Source organism: Genypterus blacodes, unplaced genomic scaffold (genome assembly GCF_046128005.1).
Source record: "Genypterus blacodes isolate CSIRO-AG114 ecotype Tasmania unplaced genomic scaffold, CSIRO-AGI_Gbla_v1 ptg000007l_1, whole genome shotgun sequence".
NCBI lineage: Eukaryota > Metazoa > Chordata > Actinopteri > Ophidiiformes > Ophidiidae > Genypterus > Genypterus blacodes.
In genome coordinates this window covers 5,255,001-5,281,320 of record NW_027466821.1, presented here as the reverse complement: position 1 = coordinate 5,281,320, position 26,320 = coordinate 5,255,001, and the positions used below count along the sequence as shown (strand labels likewise).

Below are 26,320 nucleotides of genomic sequence, written 5' to 3'. Positions count from 1 at the left end.
TTTCATATTAGAACAAATGACACATCCACACATTTTATGGGACATACTAAGCTCTTACTCAGGAGGACAGATCATAGCTGATCCCTATCCTCCTCCATGGCTCATTTGATGCCTTTCCTTTCACAATATACTGTAGACTTCACATCACAAAGACAGGTTGTTTTAATATTCTGGATACAGCACAGACATGTCAGTCACTCACTTTCTCATCTCAGTCGTGTTTTTGCCATCATGATTATTTTCAAAAAAATTGATTATTTCATTTTAAGGAGAGATGATTTGGAGCCTTGTCTCCATTTGTGTCTGTCTTCTCTTGCTACACGTGCAAACAAACTGAAGTTAAACCGCGGATGCATCGAGTATTTGAGGAATAATGCTCATTTATGTCTACGTTCATCGTCTTTGATGATTCTATGGCAAAAAACATGAAAATCAACAGATCAATAAAACAATAGAACGTAGGTGACTGAATCTCTCATTGTCTTCTCATCTCAAATGGCAAATATTAGAGCTAAGCATCCACAAAAGTAGATCAAAAGAATATAAAAGAGATAAAAACATATAAAAGATAAAAACAGTGACCTGGAAAAGCCAAACAAGTTGCTGTGTGGGTTCAAATGGCGCCTAAAATGGAGGAAAGGTTCACCAAGCAAGAATAAATAGGAAACAAGTTTTATAAAGAGTAAAATAAAGACATCATGTCACAAATATCTCTCGTCCTTCATTTCCCTTTACACTTTCTTTCCAATTTGTTCTTCTCCGGAGCACAGATTAGCTCATTATCTAGCGAGACAGCCAGCAGTAACAGCAGACATTCACCTCTTCATACCCTGTTATCAACAGGGGTGAAAGCGTATACAATGCTATGACACCTTCCATGACTCTTTTCTGTCTCGTTTTGTTTCCTCCCTCCTTATCCCTCCGCTCTTCAATACTCTATGGCGGCTTTGAGGAGAAAGTTCGGGTCAGCGGCGGCAACGGCAGCAGAGTCGGCCATTGTTTGGGAGACAAAAGGGGATGACAAATCATAACCAAAAAAAAGTGTGAGTGTCGCACTCTCAGCGACAATGGAGGGCAACATTGTGTGTGGGCTTCATTTTCACTGTCAAGGCTTTACGGCAAAGCGGCCTGAAGTGCAATTAGGTTCATCATGGAGACGTGCATGTGATTTCAAATTTATTCCCATTGTCAAGCAAAAGGACGGACGTGAATTACCCCTGACAGAATTCATCGAGGCGATGGATCTCCATTTGAAAAAAGTTGCTTTCCATTTATGCAACTCCTTATTCTCCATTATCTTTTGTGTCATTGGCTTAAGAACAATGACTTTACGCTAATGTTACTGCCATGAAGTGGATATTCAGTGTGTACAAGGTAAATTTGAGCGATGATAAAAATGCGACTTGAACATATGGATATCCCAAATAAGGACACATATTTGAGCAGGGTGTTGACAGCCAGACCTGAGGAATTAACAATAGAGCTATTTGTAGGGAGTGTGAAGAGTGATTACTCACCTCATCAGATGATGCTGCACGTGACAACCAGACTCCATCTCAGATACAGGCATTGTTCCATTCTGTCAGAGAAACAGAGTCAGAAAAAGATGAATGGAAGCTACACAGCAAAAGAAATAACAGTACTTCATGTATTTGCAATAACTTATTAAAGACTTAACACTATTATTAGTTGTCCCTCTGTGGGATTGATGGTGTTGCTGTAGTAGTGCCAATTTGTAATATAAAAACCAATCCATGTACAAGGATTTGACTTTTAATGATTGGTTTCCTGTCATCTGTATGATTTTAAGTGTGGTGCTTTTACTGTCAGTTTCAAAGTGTGTAAGAGGGTTGTGCATGCAGTGTGTTTTTGTTCCAGTAAAAGTTTCTGCCGCATTTGGGGACACATTTTCAAGTCCAACTAACATCACATTTACACAAAGCAGAGTATGAACAGGCCATTTGGTGTAGAATGCGCCGGCGTCACTGTTTTGCCTTTTTGGGTGCATTTATTCTCTCCTTCTAATTTCTGGGAAAGAGTGGTCATTAATATTTATGATGGTCTCATGAGCTCCGAGGTGCTGAATCTTGTAAGGCCTTTGTAAATGTATTCACTCAGAAGCCACGAATGCAACACACACACACACACACACACACACACACACACACACACACACACACACACACACACACACACACCGCCTTCCACAGACTAAACTTTACAAAACACGTTTCTGATAAACTCTGCTCGGGTATTTAACAACACATGGAACAAAATAACGTCTGGATGTGAACAGAATTACACCGGAAACGACCGCAGTGTGGCTCACAGCATCGCAATTAAAACAGGAAAACAAACAAATAACAATTAAAAGCCAATATTAGGCCAATAAAGCCACATAGCCGCAAAGCTATTACAACTTACTTCAAATATATTTCAAAAATTAACCAAAGTAGCAAAACAAAAGCAACAGCGCGCAAATGAAGTAAAATCAATTCGTCTTACCTAATGAGGTCGGTCCGACAGCTGCGTCCCTGAGGTCCGCATGTCCACACACGTGACTGCTTACAAACGCGAGAGCGACGTGTCTGTTCTGTTTCCATCCAATATATTCTCAAACAGTTGAAGCTCTGGTCTTTGTCGTGGAGGAACTTGAAGAACAAATAATAAAACCACACATAAATGAAATAAAATAATCCACGACTATTTGTTCAGGCTTTTATTTGAGGCATTATCACTAGGGGGCGCTGCTGCACCCAAATGTCCACACATGTAACCGCATACAAACACGTCTGGTATGTTAACTCGCCATGTTTCCATCCAGTAATTTCTCAAACATTTCAAGCTCTGGTCTTTGTCGTGGAGGAACTTGAAAAACAAATAATAAAGTCACAAATAGATCAAATAATCCACAAATAATTCTTCAGGCTTTTATTTGATACGTCGTCGCTAGGGGTCGCTGCTGCAGCCCAATGCTTATGCACGAGTACACCCACTTGTTACAGAATAAGGCCTGTTACTGTAAAGCACCTGCTCCTCCCGCACATTTGCCAGTGTTGGCTCGGCCACATGCCACAGCAGATGTTAGCCACATGTAGTAAGCTCTAATCAGAAGCATGTAGTGAGCTATAACGCAGGATGAGCCCTCGCCTCCACTCTACGCCTCCCTCTGCTGCATCGCATTAGCCCGCACGCAAACGGATAGAAACAGAGGGAAGCAACGGAACAGATGCATGGGCTTTTTAGAAAACATACGCACCTCTGGAGATGGAGCGTGTTGTTTTAATCCTTCCAGTCTCTACCTTTTCATCCCCTTCCTCCTCCCCCTCCTCCTCCTCCTCTGCTTCTTTCTAGTGTCTCCTCACAGTCGCTATTAGCAGCTGTGAATCAGCGTGCCAACATCCTTATTGTGATCACAGCGTTCTATTCATTGCACACAGCAAAGGTTTTACACAAGAACCTTGACTGGATGGATGTCGACTGACAGCCAAAAAAAGGTTTTATGCGCGTCTTCAATGCACAGCAGTGACTGAGCGGGTAAACGATTTAAATTTATACGAAATATTCATGAATTCATGTTTTGTAAGCTTCCACCTCACAGATATGTCCTGACGGCACAGCGTTTGATCGAGTTTTTGTGTCACACAGCACTGGTCAAAGTCCCATGGGGGACTGGAGCCTATGCCAGGGGTCATTGATGCATTATGGGTCAGCAGCACACAGACGCAAACAACACCAAATCACTTTGTGTTGCTGTTACAGATCCAATTTAAAGGCCCGGCACGCAGACACACACAGGCGTTTTCAGATATTCACGTGTAAGATCTCTGCCCAAGTTCAAGGTTTGTGAAACCGTGCTGGGGAGTCTTCAGATGTCCCAACACACCTTATACTTCAAACATCAAGGTGTAAAATGTCAAACATGAACTAGAACAACCAACCACACAGAAGGAAGGAGGAGAAATTGACAAACCCGCACTGTCCTGAGAGGAGTTTGGGCTCTTTTTCACCCTTGGAATGGAGTTTATATATCCTAAGGTTGCCAGTTCTTGCTCTTTATCTTCTTTCTCCAGGCCAGAAGAGGCAATCCAGTCATACCAAAGAGCATCCAAGCCTTTGCCATATCCGTATATCAATGTAAATGTAAAAAGGAATTCTACTTCTAGAAGAAAGTCCAGTCCCTCTGTTTTATTCCGCACCAGTAGTCAAACTCACAAAAGTGGAAAAGTGCAGATAGCAGCATCAGCCAGCTGTATCTTCAACAGGCATGCAAACATCTGTAGGAACCAAGGTGCATATCGGTGGTGAGTCTATTTAAGGTAATAGCTTCCCCTGGCACAGGCCATCTGACAGAGCTAATTACTTCAACATCTCGGCTGGGAGGCTTCGTGTGCTGCCAGAGAAACCTTAAACACAGAAAACAGTCTGTTCCCCTGTTTTCCACCGTTTCTCCCTCTTTGTTTTGCTCCCCCTCTCTCGGAATCACTGTTCCGTTCCTTAAACACTCTTAACTCCCTAACGGAGGCCTTCCTCATTAAGAGGATGGGAACATTTCAGGCTCCTCTTCCTCCTCCTCTCCCAACGCAGCGGTGCCGGGAGCTCTTGATTGACAGGTGCGACATTTTCTGTCGTCTGCGTCTCTCCCAGGTGTACCCATTCACTAACACACACGTATGTCTACATGCAGCGAAAGCACACACACACACGCGCGCGCACGCACACACATGCACACGCACACACACACACACACCCTGGCTGAAGGCTATTATGTGTTTGCTTGTCCCTGAAGACAACATGCCAGATATGAGAGGACACTAAAAATATAACAGAGGGGGTTTGGTTATTGGTAAAGATTGTCAGTCAGTTAAAATAACCAGAACACAACCTTTTACACACACACATACAAGAACTAGTGTGTGTGTGTGTGTGTATGCAACATGGCAAAAAAGAGCTGTAAATCGCCGGTAAACGCTCTGAAATTGATGTTTTTGCTTCCTCCATCTTCTACAGTGGATGCAGGCAATGTTCCACGAAAAGTAAAACAGAGTTCTATAATTAAGAAATTTGAAAAAAAAAAAACGAACAACCATCATCCACTAGAAAACAATCTATGGTGCTCTGCCACCAGCAAATTATATTAGCGATGAGACAAAGGGAACAGAAGAAAAATCCTCTTGGGCCAAATTGAGTAAAAATGATATTTGAATAAATAAATAAATCCAATACAAAAACAATCTTCCTGTAAAGTCCAGATCTGCGGTTATCTGCATAAAGTTTAGGAACATTGCTGACAGTCGGAGAGTGAAACACAATTCTATTACCGCGCCTTTGTAGAGAGAAAGGGGAAGTTAGACAGCCTGTGTCTGCCTGTATGTGTTGAAAGGTTTTAAGCAATATGAGTTTAGGCCAAATTGTTGCAAAATTAATGAAGGAAGTAATATTCAAATGTTTTCTAAGACAAACTGGATGTTTGTTGCTCACAAGGCGGAAGGAGTGGATTTATATTGTAGAGGCAGTGAATAATGAAGCTTAACACGATGATGTTTTGCTATTTTAAGTGGATCCTTCATAGAAAAGATGGGCAAGACAGTGTGTGTGTGTGTATATGTGAGCGTGTGCGTGTGTGTGTGTGTGAACGTCATTCTCAGCAGGCCGCAGTGTCATGCAGCCCTTGTGCTGTCTTCCATGCATATGTGTGTCCATCAAGATGAGAAGCTGCTCAAATCCAGGTACACTAACTGACTAACTTCAGGTGTGGATACCATGGTAACGGTATCCAGCAAAGGCAATCACCCTGCTGCCTCAAAGCATCAATTCTACACTCATACTCACACAGACACAAACACACACACACACACACACACACACACACACACACACACACACACACACAGTCATGGACCATCTGTTTTTTTTTAATACATTGCAATCCAAACAGCACACACTCTTACTGCAAGTGGGAGGAGGTGTGATTTCGCAAAGAGAGCAGTTTTCCGGAGCCACCCACTGTTCCGTGGCTCTGTGGCCATATTGGCAGCGGTCTGAGGTAGGTAATTGAATTAGTGGGCTGGAGACAATGTGGATTAGTACCTCGGGTTGGCCAGAAGGTCCCGTGGACTGCCGACAACGCTTTGTGGAGAGTAGAAATCAATGATGAGCGTTTGAGAAGCAGCTGGAATACATGATCCAGTCCTGTGTCGCGTCTTCTAACCTCAGGTTAGGGATTGTGGCCAAAAACACAACTTGTGCAGAGAAGCTTTGCATTCCCTCAGTAAGTAAAGCTGTTTTACCTAACAAGTTCCCACTGCAGTGACACCTAATCTGTTCACCCCTTTGTGCAAATACAGGATTTGTCAAATTCTGTATTCAAGGTTCTTTAACTTCAGATGTAGAAGTCATAGAGATGGATGACATCAATTTTAATGAAGGAGCGAAAGAATGTGGCATTTTTCTGGCTTAATGAATATATCACAAGAGATTTCACACCTCAAAGAGAAAACGATGCACCTCAGCGTCCTTGGTATCAAATGTAGCTAAAACTTGCAATATTTCAACGAATAAAAAGAAGAGATGACCACTTGCAGCTATGACACACACGTGTGTTACCACTGTGAGATAAATTAGTTTCATTTTTAGCCTGTTGACCTTCTCTGTTTGTTGTTATAGCCGATTCTACTGAAACACAGGCAAATGAAAGAAAGGCAGAATCCAGTCAGCTTTCTTGTTCCTGCTGCCCTCTAGATACATAATTAACTCTGGCTCCTAACACATGACATATCTCATTTAGATTTTGAACTGTAAACACAATGAACTTGATTTTAATCCCTCATAATGATGTGTAGCATAATGAAATTGTTTGTGAGCAGTTACCTGTGTGTGTGTGTTCACCGCACACGGGCAGGGGTGCTCCGTTTGCTCCATTAAGCCTGAGGTGAACGTTGCCGCACTGCCGATGATCGAGTTTGTTTGTGTGTGCGTGCCAGCACATCTGCAGCGCCCCAACATAACCAGCAGGTTCACCAGCAGGTCCGCAGATGTTTGGTTTGAAATTTGAATAGAGATGAGATCATTTGCATGCAGAATGCAGGATTGAATAATTACTTAAAGATAAAAAAAATAAGAAATTTAATCACAAGATGATTTCGCGGGATAACATGGTGCGATGTGTAATTCAGAGGCTCATCGGCTGGAGCAGGTTGAGGCAAGAGGTTATCGATGAGTGCAGCAGGGTTTGTGGTTAATGGTCACAGCTGTTATTATTTCCACACTGTTCTCATCTGTAGACTTCACAAAGGTTCACAAAGGGACTGCAGAATGTTCAGTGCCATACTACTTTTGGATTTTTTACCAGAAGCTGATGTAAGTTTTCTGGTAAAGAATTATGTCATGAATAAAGTAAAGTAATATTTAATAAAACAAAATACACTTGTTTGATTATATCTTACACCCCTACTCTCTCACATTTGTCAGTCTGATTTAGTGCTAATTAATCACAGTAAATGCGCCCTGCACATGTACCAGCTGTATCACTTGCTGACTGGGTGACAACTTGGTGAAAATATCCACAATCTGCACGCTTTCAGGAAACACCGAATAACAGAGAGCGACTTCCCACAGATTTACATGTGTGGCGCTAGGCAGGGGTCAAAGGTCACAGTCCTGTCACAGTCCTATTTTTCAACATATGTCTCTTGTAAACAGATTAGGCAGATGTGTGCAGTTCTTGTCTTAATGACTACAACAACCTTACATTACACTATACTGCAGCACCCTGCAGGGATAACAGAGAAGCAACAACAAAATGGAGCCACAATTGCAAGGTAGAACACTGGTGCTTTTACCATTTTAGTCAAAGTGTTGTAGTTGAAATTCATGACAGCAATGAAATTCTATACTGGAGCAAATGGGTGAGAATGAAGAAGTGCCACGCGACAAAAACAACAAACGGCAGCCAAGAGGACCATTTGAAGGTGCAGGTAAGACGACAAATCAGCCAATTTTGTGCAATATCGTCACGGTAAAAACGGTGTATGTCACCTGAATTTAAAGCAGATGCGGAGCAAAGTACAAACAAACTGAAGAGCTCAAATTATAGCAGGATGTCAGTCAATACGTCTTCATTTCCTATCTATTCTTGTGATTTTGTTTTGGTTATGGAACAGTCTCTTTGACCTCAAGGCCTCCAGAATCTCCTACATGCACACCTAATTCACAAATGATGCATAATATTCTAATTTTTCTACATGCTTTGTGGGCAAATCAATGCATACAGAACAGGCTTCAAACGCATCACTGGACTCTGTACACATTAAACAGCCGTACACACACACGCAGAATAAATGCGTGGTCACAATAACAACGAGCACACTCACATTTTCATTCCCTGCCATCTAATATCTTTGTACAGAGCCCTCCATTCCCCGTAAATTACGTGATTTGTCCTTTCACTTTGCCTTCAGCGTTATCGATCGCACCTCTCCAACAAGAATGGATTCAGTGATGCAGTTGACGGTTTCTTAGCTATAGTGTTTGTTTTCTTTTACTTTGGACATCTGGAGGCTGTTGAGTTATTACATGGATACAGACGTGGGAAATCTGCCAAATTCTGCATCTGTATCTCTCTGGTTCACTCTCGCCGTCTCCTCGATTCTGGCAGCTCTTGCCCAACCGCCTCCCCCGAGTGTAGAGAGATCAGCAAAACTCCGAGGGAGGGATGAAGAAGATGGAGGAGGATTTGAAAAAAATAGAAGCTATATATATACATGAAAAAAATGTTAAAAATCAAACTGGGAAAGAGCAGTGGTCTGCCAGTCATGAACAATGAATTTGCTTTGTGTTTTACCTCAGATCAGGATGAGAATACAGATGGATGGGAAACCTCACCTTATATTTAGAGAAAACATTAAAAATACGCTTTTTTGAGAGGTGCACAACATAAAAAATCACTGTAAAAGAAGAAAGAAGTAGTTGACTCAATGGACGTCCAGGTTCTCTGAAATGAAGACAATAACCCAAACAGTCCACTGCCTGGGGCAAAAGGAGGGAGGATAGTTACTGTCCTGGACTAGAGGAGGAGGAGAGGATGTTGCAACACATTTTTATTTAGTTTTGATCGCAGTTTTTGTCTGCTAAATCAGGACATACTGAACAACCTTCATTGTGAACATCCTAGATTTATCACAGTGGGTCTCCTGAAAAAAACCAAAAGCATGTATTATATGTGATGTCGCAAGCACAAGCTCCTTTCAACAATAAACATGTAAACAAGTGTCGCAGTTGAATGCACGCAGAAATCCGCCAAGATCACAGGTCACGCCCTCTCGTTCCAAAAGCACAACCACCAATCTACACATTTGCAAAACATTCCTTTATTATAAATAAATCTCCTTTTTGTATAAAAACTGGCATGCTTCAACCATGGCATTTTACAGGTTCACAACCCAAGGCTACAACCCGGTTAGCCAAGACAGCAGGAGGAAACACACTCATCTCATTATGCAAGGGCGATCCATTAGACAACGGTGAGACAAGAATGAAAAAATCGTCACAACCACAAAAATACTTACAAGTAGAGAATAACAACAAACATGTTTGAGTCTCATAGATTTTTCTCTCACATTTCTCTTTTTAAATATCTTTTAAAACTTTGTTAAATCTGTTAAATCTCTTTCCCAGCCCCACCTTTGTCCTTTTAGATATAATGTCTACGTGGTTTCTGAGTGGGTTTTTTTCTGTTTTTTTTAAACTTTTTTTTGTACATTTTAATAGTTTTGATGTCCACCACAGTGTCCTATGGTATGTCACTTTTTTCATGTTGTCTCTCTTTTCTTTTTTTAAAACAGTTAAGTTCATGGTGGGACCAAAGAGCTGTGAGCAGCAAAGGGAAGCAGGCACACTGATTGGTTGTTTGTGTGGTCCCAGCTCTCTGTGGTCATAGGTTTGATGTGGAACAATACAAAATGTCTCATGCTTGATGTCCGTTGGGGATGCCACCGTCATCCAATCAGCTGAGAGTGGCGGTTCCTTCCTTAGCGCAGGCCGGATCTCCAATCTTCTCTGGTCCCTTCAGATGGCATGATTGCTGTAGCTGACATATGTGGTTTTAGTTGATGAAGCTGTGTGAGGAGGGGGGGTGGAGAAAAATGGGAAGGAAGGAGGAAGAGGATGGAAAGAGGATGAGGGAAGGAAAGACCAGAGGACGGTGTCAGGAGAAGAAGAATGGAGCGAAAACGATCAAGAGAGGGCGAGGATGGTAGGAGAATGAAAGATGAGAGGAAGGAGGCAGCAGATTGGATGAATGGAAGGAAAGGAAGCAGAAGACAGAGTTGGAGGGAGCAGTTGAGAGTGCATTTTGTCACAGACGTTCACGTTACAGTGTCACAACCACAGTCCACCTGAGTTATCGGGGCTTTTTGTCAAAGCCATTACGTCTGGCGTCCCCTCGAGCGTTCGGTGGTAAATGTCAGTGTTTTTGCACCAAACGCCGGCCTCTAACCGTGCTATTGTTACACTGCTCCTGCTTTCATTCAATGCGTCTCAAAACATTTTTCTTGTCCCTGTCTCACATCACACCGCCGGATTAATGAAAAAAGGTCCTTGATGAGAACAAACATTAAAGACGTTAATGTTCTGGATATTTTTGACGTTACATTTTTCTTAAACTTCTCCAAAGTCCTTCCATGATTTTTTCCTAAGCAAAATGTCAGCTAGTATGAAAGCAGAGATGTTTTACCTTGAACTCTCAGTGCCTTACATAAATGACATCTACCCTGATTCATGAAGAAGTTAATAGATTGAGAATATGCTTTATGCGCCGAAATGACACTTCTGACACCTGGCTCCTTCAGATAGAATGTGGTGACATAAAACACGCTTTGGCCCAAACGTGACCGCTCATGTGGATTACCAGATGCACATGAGGACGCGCATGCAAAATCATCGCAGTCGCACATATTACACACAAAACCGGGGACTAACAAACACTTATTTATACGGAGATGCAGCCTTGTGTGTAAATGCAATCAGAAACAAACGCACACACACACACACGGCATTCTGTCATTTCAGCCGCGGACTGTTGACATGAGAGAAGGCGCTCGGCATAGGAAGAAGCTTTGAAGCCTTCACATCACCGCTTCACTGTCAGAGCGCAGGGAGAATTACACCGGGCTATTTAAAAACTGTCACTGCTGCAGCTGTTTTGTCGTGCAAAAGGGAAATCCAGGCGTGAAATTAATTTTCACATAGAAATTAAACCATTATTTGATTAAAGCAAAGCTAAAACTTGTGGCAAACTGTAGATGGAAGCAGAAATGGACACCAGTGGATATATTGCCTTGGTTGCGCTCTTGTTGCTACTCCATTATTCATATGAAAGATCTATTCTACCTATCATCATAACCACGTCTGATGATATTCTTTATTATATGTATAGATAAAAAACGCTCGTGTTCTCTTACTCACTGTTGGTCTCCATGCTCTCACACAGTTCAGTCTTCACCTCCCCGTTGGGTCGATCTCCTCCCTTCTGGGCCAGTTTCCCCGACATGGTGGCAGCTGTCACGATGGCCTGCAGCGTTGCGAGTAGATAATCAGAAATAGGTTTGTTGTGATTAAATTGAATTATGAGTTAAATACACGCCGCCATGTATAAATGTGACAACGTATCGCAACGCAAACTCAACCTGCCGTCACCTTAAAGCTGCGTTTTCGTTTTGGTACATTCTGCTCAGGGTGGAAGAGGATGATGTAGACCTTAGGCATGTAGAGCATCCCCAGAGACACGGAGGCAGACAGGCTGAGGGAGATGGTCAGGGTGGTGGTTTGGATGTACATCTGGAAAGAGAGAAAGACAAAGAGCGAGTGGGAGGGGGGGGGGAGAGAGAGAGAGAGAGAGAGAGAGAGAGAGAGAGAGAGAGAGAGAGAGGGAGACAGGGTCATTTATCACTTTCCAAGTTGTCAGAGGGAGTCTGGCTAATCGCCCAAGCCCAGGAAATGTCTGATGAGAGCAAATGAAGGAAGGCACATAAGGGAAAGGGGGGGAGGGGGGGGGTGACAGGAAGTAAAGGATGATCTACCAAGGGAGGAATTAGAAGAAAATAAGTGAGAGAAAATATTAGCTTTGACATCAAGGACAGGTAGATGAGAGAATAGATGAAAAGATGTCGCCAGTTAAGTTGCCTAATTGCACGTCTGCCATCCAGAGACCCATTCCTCATTCGAAACTCCAAAATGATTCTCTGCCTGATGAAAGTGCAGATGGGCGGGGCTTCACAGAGTGCCAGGGAGAGGAATTGCACTCGATTGACTTTCAGATGTGCTTTCCTGAGAGTGTATCCGAATACAAGATGGATGAGGTTTGCCCACATTGCTTTATATCGACAGTAACAGATAAATTGTTGTTGAACAACCCCAATGCGTCTTTATATTTTCAGTTAAGAGAGCGAGTAGAATGAGCTGCAGCTGCAGCTGCACCGCCACACAGGAGATTTAACATGGAGGACTGAAGTGCATATATGATGACACTTACATTAAGTAGGCAGTTAGAAATGATATTACACGTCTCTAAATTACTAAGATGATTTTATAAGAGCACATTGATTCTGCCAAGTAAGCTGAAGGACAGTTATAAAGACATTAGTAAGGCGCGCGCACGCACACACACACACATATCAGTGAAAAAAGCATGACTCCTCAGCTCCTTAGCCAGTTTCAGAGAGGAGTTTGGAGGAGGACAGCCGCTATGACAGGCCTCATCCACACCCCTGACAAGCTCTCAAGACACGAGGCTTATCAGACGAGAGCTGTCTGCGGCGCACAGAGAGACTGATGGAGGGAGAGACGACAGGGACAAAATAGAGAGACAAAGACAGAAAAGAGGAGAGAGCCGGGAGAGGGGAGAGAAAGACTTGAAGGCACAGAGGAAAATGAAACAAAACAGATGATGAGATGGGAGTTGGGAACAGACAGGGAGAGAGTGAGTCAAGAGAATGAAAGAGAGAGAGAAAGAGAGCAAGAGAGAGAGAGAGAGAGAGAGAGAGAGAGAGAGAGAGAGAGAGAGAGAGAGAGAGAGAGAGAGAGAGCTACATTGTTCAACTCCACGCTGTCAGAAAAGGCACGGATACACTGATTGGGGAAGGACTGATAACTACAGCCTGACAAGAAGCAGAAAGTAGAACAGAAGGAGAGCGAGGCTGCAGTGGTAACTCCACGGTGGCTGTGTGTCGTGGGCCGCCATTTCCCCCGAAAGCCGGATTTTTCCTTATTGAACAAGAACAACGCATGTGATGGCATGCAGATAACTTTAAATGACGCACTATTCAGCGAGGGGGAATGTAGTTTATTACATTTCCCCGATGATGAATGAACACAGGCTTGCATACAGCCGAGCCAACGACAGGATATTTGCAAATATGGAAAATATAGATAAGAAAGTTAAAGTGAGGTGGTGTGTTAAAGTTATAGTCACAGCAGAAGTGATGGACTTACATGAGAATAAAGATGCCCGGGGCTGCATATGTTGTATATTTGCACAAAATCATTCCTGCATGAGATCATGTAGGAAGTGGACACGTGCATGAATAAAATACAGAGGACAGGATCTCCTCCTCCTCCAGGGTGGATACAGGCCAGAAGGCAAATCAAGTGAAATGTGCCTCTAACCAGCCGTAATGAGCGGCATCTTTGAGACAAACCGTATGTTACAACAAACTGAGACCTCTTGACTTCACGTACGGGTGAATCTAAATAGAGGATACGTGTTGGCTTTTACCTCCAAAGCTTACAGGAACAGATGGGTGTCGAAATGTGCGTCGCCAATTCAGGGAGAGAGAGAGATCATGAGAAATACAAGAGGGGATTTGTGGATTCAATTGTTCTTTGCCACAGTGTTAGTTCAAAACAAATCAATCACATCAAAATGAGCTGGACTGATACAGGGATCAATGAGTGGCTGTATTAGTGTGAGAAACAGATGGAGTGAGAAAAACATCTTTTGAGCATTAGCACGGGGGGGATTACACTGAAATAGATCAACTGAAAGGGAGCCAATGAAGAGACAGAAAAAAGACAACGAGTGGAGAAAAGGAGAGGAAACCGGGAGCTTGCGCTTATCAAAACAGCAGCGAAAGAGCTGATAGCGACTTCCATTACATGTAGCCTTTGGTCCACAGACGTAACTTCCCTCTGCTATTTATATCAACACAAACACACACACACACACGTAAGCTCAGACACATACCAACGCGCGCCCATCTGATACTGTCACTTTCCACCTTGTTGTCCACAGCTGATAATGGCAAAAAACAAGGAGCACTCTATTATCCTCAAAGTCAGTCTGTGGAATGATTAGCAATAGGGCCGGCCACATGCGGCGCATTCCCTTGCGGTTTAAAACATTTACCCAGACACGCTCGCTGCACCGCCGCGGGAAAAAACTCAGACAGAGAAACAGAGGGCACGAGGACGGGCTGATGACTAATCTGCTTTTAATACCTGCGGCAAGAAAAAGGGAGGCGGACGAATGGAGCGAGACGAGAAGCGGCCAGACAAACACTTGGCTGTGATGTTAAGTGAGGTTAAAGCCAAATGGTTTGCTGTTGCAGTGAGCAACATCACCAAAGGGAAAGTTTTTGTCCAACAGGTGCTGTAATCAACAACAAAACAGCACGGATATCTAGTAATTAAATATGAATGTAAAGAAAAACAGTCCAACGTCATTTCTCACTGTAAACTGCTTACTTCTACCATCCATCTGTGTATTGGGAGGCATTTTTCTTGAATGTCTTATCCACATGAGGGAAATAATGGCAACTAAAACTACTTGTGTAGTGCTGGTAAAGGGAAACACACTCGCAAGCTTTTGACATCTGCACAGTTTGACTTGTTTGCGTCTTTACTTTTCTATAAGTGAACAGACTGACATAGAGAAACACATTTTTACCAGATGAAAGGTTGCTATAAGTCTGTCAGGCGTTGCTATTTAGTACTCAGAGGACCTATATTCTCTGCCAAAACATGCCAATAAGAACAGCAGGGTAGTGGCAGCGTTTAATCACTGCTTACAAAACGAGGTTGTGTGCATAATTTGTTGTGTCACGACTTGAAATGTGCCACATGGAAAATGAAATGCGGCAGTGTGTGTGGCCGACGAGCACGCAGCCACGATCAGACTCTATCAGGCAAAACACCTTTGTCTCTCATCTTGCGTTTACTGCTACCTCTGCACGCACACACACACACACACACACACACACACACACACACACACACACACACACACACACACACACACAAACACACAGGCCTGACACCGTATACAAATGTATTTAACATGTCAGAAGGATTTGTCCATGCTTGGTGCTAATAAGAAGAACCACATCGTCCCAGTTACTCAATATTGCATTATTAGATCAGAATTCACTCCAGCATGACTTTGCCTGAGATCCTCATGGTACCGTGGGCAGAGAGGGATGCAGAGGATGTGTGTTAGTGACAGTGTGTGTGAGAGAAAGGGGAAGTGTGAAAGGAAACATCTTCGTCCCTTCACCCATACACTTTGTGTGTATCTGATGTGTATCTGACTCTTTCTCAAACTTTGTCTCTTCTCACCTCTTTTTTCGCTTTGTGTCTTTTCCTTCTCCCTTTTCCGTTTTCCCTCCCTCACTCTATCGTGTCCTTTTCCTCTCTCGCTCCCTCACCCCCTCACCCCCACCCACTATGCGACATTTAACATGTTACCGTGCCTGCATGCTGATATTGAGTTTAGGGCGTCCTTGATGAGCATCTGTCCTCCCAGAACGCTTTTTATGAGCAGAGTGACTTTACAGATCGCCCGAGGGGCCTAAACTCACTACACGCTGCCATTTAGTGTCAAAGTGTGAGTGTGTGCGTATACCTGTCTCGTGTGTGTCTAATTGACACCTCCTGTTCTTTTCCTCTCACACCATGGGACCGATCATCATTTTAATCACCTGAGCCATGGGAGGGTAACAGCGACAGAGATCTATTTTTGTATTAGTATTGTCATATTTGGGCTCACTTGTTCGTGGAGAAAGTGAACAATTTAATCCATTTTACAGTTTTACTGCCTTATAATGACATAGTGATTAGCTGCCTGTCAAATATATGGTAGATTTGTTCAACAATGAAAGTGAAAACCGCATAAGGAACAATATAATAACCATATAAAAACAATATAAGCTGATTAGCTCAAGACAATCTTATTAAAGCTATATTTTATTTATCTATATTGCTTTAGCTCCCGACACACTTCAGGCTTGCTTTCTTGACAAAACATGGTATGGAAAAATAGGATTGTTTCCTTTTCCATAACGCGTTCATGTAAGAAAAGTTGATGTAATTATAATTATGAAGTGAAATATGACTTTCTTCAGTCCACATAAATGTAGAATACTTTATATGTGGAGACAGGAATGCTGTTAAGTTTGTTTTTCCTTGCTAATGTGAAAGCGTTTCAATAACAACAAAATGTTCATGGTCGTTGGGCTTTAAAATAACTTCAAACATTAATATTTAGGTTAAAGCCATTATAAAGCGTTATTATCCGACAAAGTAAGTAAACATTTCAGTGGATCCACCAGGGGCTCTGCAGGTAAGAAGGGCCACTTCCTGCTTCCAAACCTTTAATGATTTCCAAGCGGTAGTTGATTTTTAAATCTGCATTTAAGCGAAACTTTTACATTCAATCTTTCCAAAGACATCTTAAATCCCTGAGTTGCACTTCTCCACCACCACCCATCAGGAACATATTTCCCGGCCAGCCCTTTGATGAAAAAGCTCTGACACAGGAACTCCCACTATCATCTATTAACTTCAAGCCAGAGCAGCTTAATTAGGCCCCAGCCTGGTCACCATGGACTTTGTTCACGAGTGCCTCATTATCTGCTACAAAACTGCGCTTAGGGTTTTATTTTCCCTCCATCTAATCCATACCGATGTCGTGAAAATGGTGTGGAGGGGGCATAACATAAAACAGATCTACATGTGTGTTTGTGCTGCCGCAGCTTGTTAGCGTAGCGGTTCTGTACAATTCCTGATCTGCGGTTGAGCGGATCTCCGGTCATGTGTCACGCTGTCCGTCGTAATGAACAGCGTGATATTGCCCCCGTCGCCTTACAGTCACCATTACGTTCCCACTGTGCACAACTCCAGCCAATTAAAAGATCCGGTCTGGACTCATACGGCGCATCATTGGTCAGGGACATGTGTAAAAAAAAAACCCAGCCTGGATGTTAAATGAGGGAGTTTGTGTAGCTGAGTGTGGAATGTTGATGAGCAATCTTGCAAGGAATTACACAACACACTTTGGGATCATTTAGGTAAACTACTGCTCCCTCTTTTAAGTGTGCATTGTCATTTATGCATATTACAGTCCACTAACTCCTCTAAATTAACCTCCCTCTCCACTTGCAGCTGTTGGTGAAGGAATTGGCCTCACAGAGTCACTAACATAGATTTGCCTTAACAGTTTCCTCCTTACAATGTCGCTCCTCGCTAATAATGAAGAAGCTTTTGTCTCGTAGCGACACATCCGCGCGAACATTTCTGCTAATTGAGATTAAGAAAGATTGCAGCAACAGCAATAGGTGAGACGGGCCCCTGAGAGCAGTAATCAACACTAATCAAATTTTCTTCCGGTGTTGGAAATTGAGGTTTCAATGGACAGCAAGGGCAGCAAAATATTTTCTTAGCAAAATGATTAAATTACAGTGTTTGTGGAGATGTAACATAAAGTCAAACTTGCAGAGTGGACTTGGGGAAAGTGTAAGTATTTGCATATACACAGGCAAAAAAACTGGAACAAAAGTTATGGTAAACTTCTACATTACAAACACGCAAACGCCCTCACACAGAGGGTGACGGGTAATTAACCCGACTGGCACCACAAACATTTGCATCCTAACAAACAATTAGCACATCCCACTGAGCTGGTGTTATGTCTCCCTCTCTCTCTCACTCTCACTTCCTCTGTGAATCTCACTGTCACTCCTCTTTCAATCAAATGTTCAATGAGCGGTATCGCATCAATGTTAACTGGAATCAAAACCCTCTTGCAAGTGGCGGATGATTGTGCATGAGGCAGGCTCATGCATCGCAGGCTTCAAGCTTTTCACTTTTGTTTTGTGTTCTTGAGTAAAATATCTCTCTGTCCGCCTCTTCAACCACTTGTCTATTTTATCCTTCATTTACACCTGAATGCCTCTAGAGGCTTTGAGTCTGACTGAGCTCAGAAAAGTATTTTCTGCCCGTTGCCAACAAATGGATTCCAGATTAGTGTCTCCTCACTGAACAACAGCCAGAGAGGGAGACACATTTGAATTCCTCTTGGGTTAGGAGGAGCAGTGCAGCACTAATTAAAGCTGGACTTCAGCTAGGATTCTCATTTTGCCTTGACTGACCTACATTATCCTTGTGTTCCTTTAATTAAGGCCAGTTTTAGTATGTCACCACCTTCAAATATGTCACTGCTACTCACTGCTCACTTGCTACTACACGGACATATTTCTACAAAAAGCCTTGGCCATAGCAGGAGAAATATATATATTGCCACCGGGGTGTCGACCCATGTACACCAATCTAATCTTCCTTTTCCCACTCGACACCACCAACCCTTACAGCATGTGCCAGCAACAGTACAGGCAATGGTACTCGGTTCTCATTCCAGAGTCAAACCCTCTGGCGTTCCCGCTCTGGCTTGCATCCACACACACTTATCCCCCCATTTGCAGGTACATTTACAGAGGGAAGGCTTAGTGTGAACGAGGGACCAGAGATGGAAATGACTGCTGCCCGTTGCCTTGAAAGTGAATCTGTCTTTGTGAGAGTTTGTGTGTATTCTGGTATGCATCTGTGTTCTGTATAAATGGTTGAACATACATTGTGTGCATGTGTGTGCGTGTGTGTGAGTGTCTCAGCGTGAGGTTCCCCTTGGGTGTCACTGTTTGATGTCAGGATCTGACAAGAGCTGTCTGTCGCTCCCTATTTCCAGCCAACCCACCAAATCCCACCAGAACCCTGCAAAAGATTGCAAAACCAACCACTTCAAAAATAAATGAAAGAATTCCTCCCACCCCCCACACAGCCTGTTGCAGATAATCACCCTACGGATCAGGAAAGGATCAGGAATCGCTAAATTCTGCCAGAATAAAGACGACATGAGGTCTAAATTCAGCAGTAGAAAGGAACATTGCTCAGACATGATGGGCTCGGGATGTTCTGATCTCTGTGCATTGCTACTTTAGGAGATATGAGTGTGTGGGTGTAGGTTGCAAGAATGTAACATTTCCTCTGTGAAGGTTTTGCTCATTTAACACATAGGTTCCCTGGAAGAAAGCTTCCAGCGGCACTTAAAGACATTAAAACAATAAACTCTGCACTGAGATCTTCCCTTAGCTACTAAAAGATGTGTTTTTATCAATTCTGGGTAACTGTGCGTGTGTGTGTGTGTGTGTGTGTGTGTGAGTGTGTGGGGCTCACACACAGCTCTGGGTCCTCCCTCGCTCTGGCTTTGTGTTTGTATTGCACCATCAGCCTTTTTTTGATCTCACAATTCCTCCTCTATACTCTGTTTTATCTCCACCTCGCTGTGTAACATTTGCTTTTTTTCTCTGCCTTTCCTTCTCCAAATTCAGCATTTGATTGCCCCTCTGACTCTTCTTCCTTCCCTTTAACTCCTTCCCTCCCTCCTTCCTCAGCGTTACCGCCCTCCCAGTCCCCAGCCTCCTGTTATCTCTTCTTCTCTGTTAGCCCGTGTCCTTCTCTCAACCTCATCAGATTATTGTAGATTGATTACCAACGATTCTGAGCGGTCACCGGTTTTCCGTTCGGAGCGTGGTGACGTCTATAAATCTGTCTGAGGACGATGAAAAACGGCGGACTACTGTTTTGTGCGTACATCAGTACGGGTCACAGGATGAGGGGGAGAAGGATGGATTGTGAGTCTGTGTATTATTCTTTATAGTCCTGAGGTCCAAATGCAATTATGGGAAGCAGGATAAAAAACAAAGGAATATTATTCAAACTTAGGATGTTTGATGTTTTTCAAAGGGCCTTGCAGCGTCCAGTCCAATTCCTCCTTAAAATCAAACGTCATAGGTGTCGGCTTCGGTCTACAGAACTCTAACTAAGTAGCGTCACTCATATCTCTCCCCCGATGAGTTCCCATTCCCAGCCTGTCACCTAATTCCCGTTCCCTCATCAGTCTTATTACTCAGTTTATTTAGATCTAACTCGTTTTGTTGGATTCCTGTTTTTTGCCGTGCCTGTTCTGTTTCTGAACCTCGTCTGCTCTTGTATTGCCCATTAGCCTGACCCCCTTTTTCTACCTCTGCCTGATCCCTTTCCAAATAACTGCTTCACCCATCTGCCGGTCTGCATCTGTAACCTTTCACTTTACGTAACTTCAACAAAAGATGCAATTTTATTTTTTATATAACTGTCTGTCTGAGTCATGCTATGGGGTCTCTTCATCCTTATCACAATGTCTTCATTTATTGGATTCGATTTTCTTCTGTTTTGTTCTTTTCAAAAATCCACTTTTAATTATATGGTCAGCCCTCGCATCACAACACTGCAAAGACTCATATAGTAGATATCTGGCACACACACGGTTGAGTTGGTATAGTATAGTATGGTTGTACAAATGTGTGTGTGTTCACTTTTGTGTACAGCATTTGAGGGAGAGAGAAAATGTGTCAGAGAGAAAATGTGAATGCGAGGCCTTGAAAGACAAAAAGTTTGTAGGTGTGTTTGAATAGCAGCTTAAGTGCTTCAACTTGTGGAGCCACACTGAAGGAGCAGCTCCATCCTCCATTACTGCACTGCAGAATTCTCTCTCTGTTCCCAGCTGGGTTTGTACTGCACGCCTTGTTTCACTGTGTAGCACACGCCCAGATTGATGAAAAACAGCACATTTCCATAAGAAGTAAAGACGGGAGTGGACGCACACACACACGATTGGTAACCACGTAAATAACACACACACACACACACACACACACACACACAGTGAGCGTGGCTGTGGAGGAGCGACAGCGTGGCTGCATGTAACTCTGCTGCAGTATGGAGATAAAAGGCTGATCATACTTCAGACACCTGGAGAAGATGAGTGAGGATAGAAATGTACTAATAACTACACACAAAAGCCTGAGGTCTTTCGAAAAACAAACACAAGAGTGAACAAGCTGAGAAAGAAGGACCCCCCGCTGTGGCAGGTGAAGTAATGTAAGGAAGATGCAGCAAGAGATGGTAGGGAAGATGCTGCACCCTGCCGTTAGGACATACAACAAGCAGAGGAAGACAGACGGGAACACAAACGGGAACACAAACGCGCACGCGCGCACGCACGCACGCACGCACGCACGCACGCACGCACGCACGCACGCACGCACGCACGCACGCACGCACGCACGCACGCACACACACACACACACACAAATTTGCAGGGTGCAGCAGAAGCTGTTTGGAGCCAGCAACCCCTGCTAGGTGCCATGACCTATTTCAAAACAATACTTCCCTGGTTAGTGATGGTTAGAATCTCTCTGCGGCCATCCTTGTCTCTTTCTCTCTCGCTCTCTTTCAGTATCTTTCTCTTCCTTTATTTCTCACTCTCTCTTTCTGTCTTAGCATCTGCCTGCATGTCAAACTCTCTCTCTCTCTGCGTCTGTCCCTTCCAATTGTTATCTCTGCGTTTCCACTGCGCGCTTCCCTCCCCCCGTGCGTGGTGACTCGCGGCCATGTTGAGAGAGGTCACGGGGAGCGAGAGAGGAGCAGCAACGGCGGAGGGCAAAGGGAGAGAGGAGAAACAGCAGGATTGGCGACGAGGTTGTGGATGAGAGAAACGCAATGTGAGGATTATCTGTTTCTAGAAAGTCACACTCTATAACTCTTGTTATGTGAGCACCAGCACAGCCCACAAAGATTTATAAGCTGGGCGTCTCTCCTCTGCAAAGCACAGCACTTGCAGGTACTAATTGGCGGAGCAGGACGATGCCTGCCAGACTCTGCGTACTGGCTGCATACATGGCCGCCGTCACCCAAGTCTGCCTCCACGAAACCAGCCAATGCTAGCAGATGAGAGACCCGCCCCCTGCCCGGCCTCCCACTACAGGCAGGCAGGCAGGGGGTGAGGCGAGCAAAGATCCGGCATCTCTCACAATAATCAACGGCGACAACTTCAATATGTGAACCACGGAGCCGCGTTCATCTCCAGGCAGGAGTGAGTGTGTGTGTGTGTGGGTCACAAAGGCTGCAGCAGACTTGGCAGTTTGAAAAATTCAGTGTGTGGCCGCACTGTTCCTGGTGGAGCGCCATTAGGCACACACGAAAACTAACACAGCATTTCTAATTCTTAGATTCATCTACCACTATTATGGAAGAATGATTAGGCAGAGCATAATGGCACACGCACACACACACTTCTGCATCTCAACCTATGCCTTTGCTAGACTTCTCCTCATTAAAGTCCCATCAGTGAGTCACATTACCTGTTTATTTCTCTCTCTCTCTCTGTCTCTCTATGTCTCCCTCTCTCCCCCTCTCTCTCTGTGTTCTGTGTGAGCGAGCCAGCTGCCACACACTCCAGAGGATATTCCAATTAGAAGCAATACACCCAGACACACAAGCGTGCACTGGTGGATATTCCAATTAAACACAACACGCCACAGACAACCACATTCGCACGCAAAAATGCACGCACACACACACACACACACACACACACACACACACACACACACACACACACACACACACACACACTGGCTGGTGGACATTCCAATTAGCTAAACAAATACATCTAAGAAGCTGCTGAGTCCATCCGGAAAGACTCGCACACACACACACACACACACACACTTGGGATCACACCGGCATGAACAGTGGATAAATTTTTGAGAAGTTGGCTACTTACAGTTACAACTTTGTTTGTGCACACGTGGTAGATGTTTAACACGCTTAAATGTGGTTATAGATTGTTAGTAGCGCTCTCGTATTGAAGATATCTGACACACTACTAAGAATTATTTTGCATTACATATAGTCTGGGGGGGACCTTGTATATACATTCAGTATGCTGCCCTCAGAGGATAACAGCTGTAAATACACTCACCAGGTCCTATTTGTGCAAATGTGGTGATGAGGAAAATGTTGCCGGCACTACAAACAAACTGTAGCGTAGAGGGCAAAACTAATCAATAACAAGAAGGAAAACCTGTTACAGCGTCAATACCAACCCCATGAGAGCAAGCCATGGGACACACACACACACACACACACACACACACACACACGCACGCACGCACGCACGCACACACACACACACGCACAAATATATCCAGCAAGAGTGCGATTTCCCCCGCCGTGCAATCAGATGGGATCACTTTGATGGCGGCCGCCGCACCTTGAGGGGGAAAATAGGCTCAAATCAAAATTGCAAAGGATGACGCTGCAAAACAGGAACTTTTGAAGAATCAGAGGAAGAGGAGGGAGGTAGGAAGGGAGAGAAGGGTAGAAAGAGCAAACAACCGATGGGCTTCTTCTTCTGAGGATTACATGAGCAGAGCATGAGTAAATGGAAGTCTGGGGTCGGACTCGTAGGATTTCTCTTTCATACAAACGCGCGCGCACACACATGCACACACACACACGCGCACACACACACACACACACACACACACACACACACACACGCACGCACGCACGCACACACACACACACACACACACACACATTCAGACATAAAGGAGCTGTGCATTACCTCAACTCCCACTCATATCTGATAGCTGCGGTGTGGTCAGTCGGTGCATCTGATGTCATATCTGAGAGTTGAGAACGTTCAAAGCTGGGCCATGTGTTTTGTTATCTACTTCTCTTAACAGGAGCGCGCCTGTGTGTCTCTTATCTATCTGTACATGTTTACAGTAGCCGTCGATGTAAAATTGCGATGTACATTCTTTAATATATGCGACCAATGATCCAGCCTGAATCCCAATGAGCGTGTGGAGCGTTTTACAGTCAAAAACCCAGAACACTCACACTATCAGGGACTGGACCCGATAAAGCGTAGCTCCGGTCATAGCAACAGTTTGCTGTGTGTGTGAGTGTGTGAGTGTGCAGTGTGTAAATCAGTCCACGTCCCCTGAATGTAAATGTCCTGTTTCTAAACTGATCTGAGGAGATATATAACTCAAGGTACCTGCACAACTAAAAGAGGGATTTCAAAGCAAAATTTTACCCAACACATAAAAAACACAAATATACAAGTTGAGGTTATAGGCCTCAAGGAAGGAAAGCAATTATTACAAATGTTATTCCACGCTGTCAAGCTTCTTTTAAGCCTTTCCTCACTTTCTGCTTTTTATAGAAGTCCATTTGTGTTGTAAAAGCCTGCCTGGTTTTTGTCAATTTATTATAAAGAGGAGTTTTATCTTTCCCCTAGTTTCAAACCTACACACCTGAGGAGAATCTCTTAAAGCCTTAGACTAATGAAATCGCGAACACGTTCACAAAACCGCTCAAATCTCTCAATACTGTCTATTGTCTAAGACAGTTCCAGAATAGAATCTTCAACTCAATTACTGACAGAAATATTAACTTCACCTGGATTTTGTCAGTCTGTCAATGCGAAAAAAAGTTAATTATTCTCTACAAACAGAATCGGTAAACTAACTGGATAGATGATCTTCCTGGACCCATTAGTGCCTTGGAAAAGATTTTGGTTAAAAAGGAAGAAGAAAGAATCTCACTCTCGCTCTGCCTGGAGAAACATTTTTCACTTTTCAATCTCCAAAATGTTTTCAGCGAGGCAGAGAACGCACAGCAAGCACATTTATAAATAGGTGATTCCAAAACATGATAAAGCTGCGAAAAAGCCTCAAAGTTTAGTCACATATTTAAAAGGCCCAGGAAACCGGCTGTCTTCTCTGCCCTCTGGCCTCCTCTATGAGGACTGTACACACACACATAATGAGTAGTCCACATACAGAAATACACACACACACACACAAACACCTATGTCACACCGATAGGACAGATTCACCACGCAGCTCATTTTTATGGACAGTGATATTGAAACACCCGGTAGGTCATATGCAGAGAGATCCTACAGATAAGAACAGTAACACACACACACACACATACACACACCCCATGAATAACATACAAACACACACACACAAGGACACACTTACCCTCTCTGCTGACTGCGATGTGCCGAAGAAGATGGGGATGAACGCCAGCCAGATGATGCAGGTGGTGTACATGGTAAATCCAATGGGCTTGGCTTCGTTGAAGGTCTCGGGCACACCGCGCGTCTTGATGGCGTAGACCGTGCACGTCACCATCAGCAGGATGGAGTAACCCAGGGAGCAGATGAGCGACAGGTCCGAGATGTCGCACTTGAGGACGCCGCGGGCCGACGAGGGGTCCTGGGTCCGCTGCTCGCCGTAGTCCACCACGGTGTGCGGCGGGTCCACGGCGAACCAAATGAAGACGCCCAGCAGCTGGACGGAGATGAGGGAGAAGGTGATGACGAGCTGGGAGGCAGGAGAGATGAACCTGGGAGAGATGGGGTGGGGGGGAGAAAGATCAGAGGCGTGAGGAGGTAATAATCTCCAAGGTTACAAATCCCACTTTGAGTGCGAGTTTGTGGAAATGGAACTCAGCGATAAACGGGCTACACACACCTACATTGGACACGGTTTAACATGAGAAGGAACAACAGAATCACTGTATTGAGGGACAGTTACACACACACACACACACACACACACACACACACACACTATTGGATGGGGGCAGGTGAAGATCATGTCGGATGCCAGGGAGATAAACTTGGGGGAGCAACAATATGTGGAAACAAAAGCAATACTGTCACACAGACAATCTCAGATATACAGAGGCAGCTCCTCCAAGCTCCCAGGCTTACAGGAATTCCCAGTTTCTGAATAACCGTGGGCGCTCACACACACACACACACACACACACACACGCACACGCACGCACGCACGCACACACACACACACACACACACACACTGGAGCCTGACAAATGCTCTCGCTGAGTGTAAAAGCACCATATGTTGACTGCTTCCTATCGCATCTTATCACGCTCTTACCCCAGTTGCGCTGCAGTTTATTAATAGTTTGTTTATGTGCTGTAATTACCTTTCTGCATCTTCACACACAATAAGTAACAACAATAGCAAGACACTACAGAAAAAACAAACTTCACCCGTATCTCCAGACACGGCCGAGTAATAGCAGGGTACGTAAACAACTCACCGCCTCCAGCTGGGCGGCGT

General features: G+C 44.1%; 1 protein-coding gene across 1 annotated transcript in view; it reads right to left on the bottom strand.

The window, feature by feature from the left end:
• Nucleotides 1-9,390: 9,390 nt before the first annotated feature.
• Nucleotides 9,391-26,320, bottom strand: part of grm8a (glutamate receptor, metabotropic 8a) — a 154,066-nt gene continuing 137,136 nt past the window's right edge. Inside the window, 4 exon segments of the mRNA XM_076150122.1 lie at nt 9,391-10,115; nt 11,464-11,569; nt 11,680-11,835; nt 25,209-25,575. Of these exon segments, the coding sequence (XP_076006237.1) occupies nt 10,066-10,115; nt 11,464-11,569; nt 11,680-11,835; nt 25,209-25,575 (679 nt within the window). The 3' untranslated portion in view covers nt 9,391-10,065.